General features: G+C 50.8%; 1 protein-coding gene across 1 annotated transcript in view; it reads left to right on the forward strand.

Moving 5' to 3' along the window:
* Positions 1-376: 376 nt before the first annotated feature.
* MMP17 (matrix metallopeptidase 17 (membrane-inserted)) overlaps positions 377-2,067 on the forward strand; it is a gene marked incomplete at its 5' end in the record, with an annotated part of 22,206 nt that continues 20,515 nt past the window's right edge. Inside the window, one exon of the mRNA XM_010011371.1 lies at positions 377-494. Within this exon, the coding sequence (XP_010009673.1) occupies positions 377-494 (118 nt within the window). The remainder of the gene's footprint in view (positions 495-2,067) is intronic.

Consider the following 2,067-nt stretch of genomic DNA (forward strand, 5'->3'; position numbering starts at 1 on the left):
CATTGCCTGGCCCCTGTGACCGGCACTTTTCCTCCCCTCACTGCAACCCGTCTCCAGTCAGAGCTGCCAGTGTCCGGGGAAGAACCAAAGGCGCCTGTGTGACCCATGGGCTGGGGCTGCGCTGCCATCAAAGATGGTCTGCACACATGTGGGGAAATGAGATGTCACCCTTGGAATGTGTGAAGGTCGCCAGATCCCAGTACTGAAGTGAACGGATCTGCCCATGTGTAGCAGAGACCACGCAGTTCCATGGGGAAGCTGAGCATCAACACGTGAATAGGAAAAGTATTTCCAAGCGGAACAGACAGGAACATCTTTCCCTGTGTCTGTATTCCCTTCCCTTCCTTTTCTCATCCCCATTCTCTTTGTTTCACAGGACTGGCTGACGAAATTTGGGTATCTGATCACGGGACGTCTGCAGACACAGGAGGAGCTCACCAAGGCCATCACTGCCATGCAGAGGTTCGGGGGGCTCGAGGCAACAGGGATCCTAGGTCAGTGGCTCATGGTCCTTCCTCTCTTTGATGCAGAGGGATGCAGGGACAGTTCCTTGCAGGTCTGGAGGAGACTTGGCACTGAGTTGTGGAGTAGCATCATCTCCAGGAGAAGCTCACACGGGTATAACATACGGCCCAGTTTGCAACTCTAAGAGTAATTACATGGCTCAGGTGCTTTGTTGCCTTGTGCTTTCAAGAACCTGAGGCAAGCAATTATTTCACCAGACCCACACACCCTGGGGATCCTGTTGTGCTTAAAATAGCTCTTGGTGTGTTGCAAGAAAACAGAGAAACTAAGGCTGAAAGGGTGTCCTGTTCACAGCCTTCATTGCAGCATCGAATTGAATTGAACAAAAATCCTGATAAAGCCTCCCAATTTGTATATGTAGATGTTCTGGTTTCTTTGCTGCTGGGGCACAGCACAGCGAAGGAAGGAAGATGCTGTTGCATCACCCCAGCACTGCTCACTCCTGCCCACGATATGCAGAGCCATGAAGTGGCTGCAGAGCTGGCGGGGTTCTCCTTGTTCTCTCTGGACACCCTGCTATCTCCCAGGGCCAGATGAGAGCCCACAACCAGCTCCACCAGCCAGCAGGGACAGGGCAATGAGTGGCTTCTGCCCAATGTAGTGTCTGGGGGGGCACAGTCCAAGGCCAGGATCAGGCAACACAAGTTCCCCAGCTGGCTGAGGTCATTCCTTTCAATGTCTTCATTGAGGGGAGGAGAAAGCCAGCATTATCCCTGCTGTCAGAAGGGTGTCTGTTTGCTCTCCTCACTTCTCTGACACACGGCTGTGACCCCTTGCTGTGGGGCCAGCTTTCTTCCGCTGCTTGGAACAGGATTAAGGGGAAGTTCCTGTTAGGGGGGCTGCTGCCCATCCCGACACCCCATCAGCCCTCCACTGGTCCTCAGGAGCAGCTGCCGCCTCACAGACACTGTCCCTCTGCTCTTAACTGAGCACGTGAAGTTATTTCTCTTCCACCCTATCACATGCTGCAGGAGGCCTGGGAACAAGGATGGTCTTTTAAATGCATTTGCATTTTCATTTTTGGAGGGCGTGTTTGAAACAGGACTGAGGGGCTGCCCCGAGCAGGTCACGGATGTGGATGTGTGTCTGAAAACAGTGGTAAAGTGGTAAAGCCAGCACGGAGAATGGGTGAATGAAACAACTCGTCTGTTCCAGCAGTTGAGAACAGAGGCCTTAAGCTTTCTTTCAGTTATAAAAATAAACAAGAAGGACTATGAGCTCCTAACTGCATAGAGAGACAATATGTTTACATGTGAATGTCTCTCTGCTTTGCCAGAAGACTAATGGGAAGCTCAGCGAGAGAGAACAAAACAGAATAATGTAAAAAATATTTTCTTAAATATAATAAAATCTGGCCACAGGTGGTTTCCACGCGAGTTTTTGAGATCTGTGAAGTGTCACAAGAGAGAACTTGCTGTTTTCTCCTGAAATCACTATCTGTCCATTGACACTAATGGCAGAGCTAGCACCAAACCCTCAGCCATGGGTGTCATCTCCTGGCAGCCCCAGCTAGTGGGTGCTTTGAAGAAATAGGGTTTCAGC

This window comes from Nestor notabilis, unplaced genomic scaffold (assembly GCF_000696875.1).
Source record: "Nestor notabilis isolate BGI_N333 unplaced genomic scaffold, ASM69687v1 scaffold28363, whole genome shotgun sequence".
Taxonomy (NCBI): domain Eukaryota; kingdom Metazoa; phylum Chordata; class Aves; order Psittaciformes; family Psittacidae; genus Nestor; species Nestor notabilis.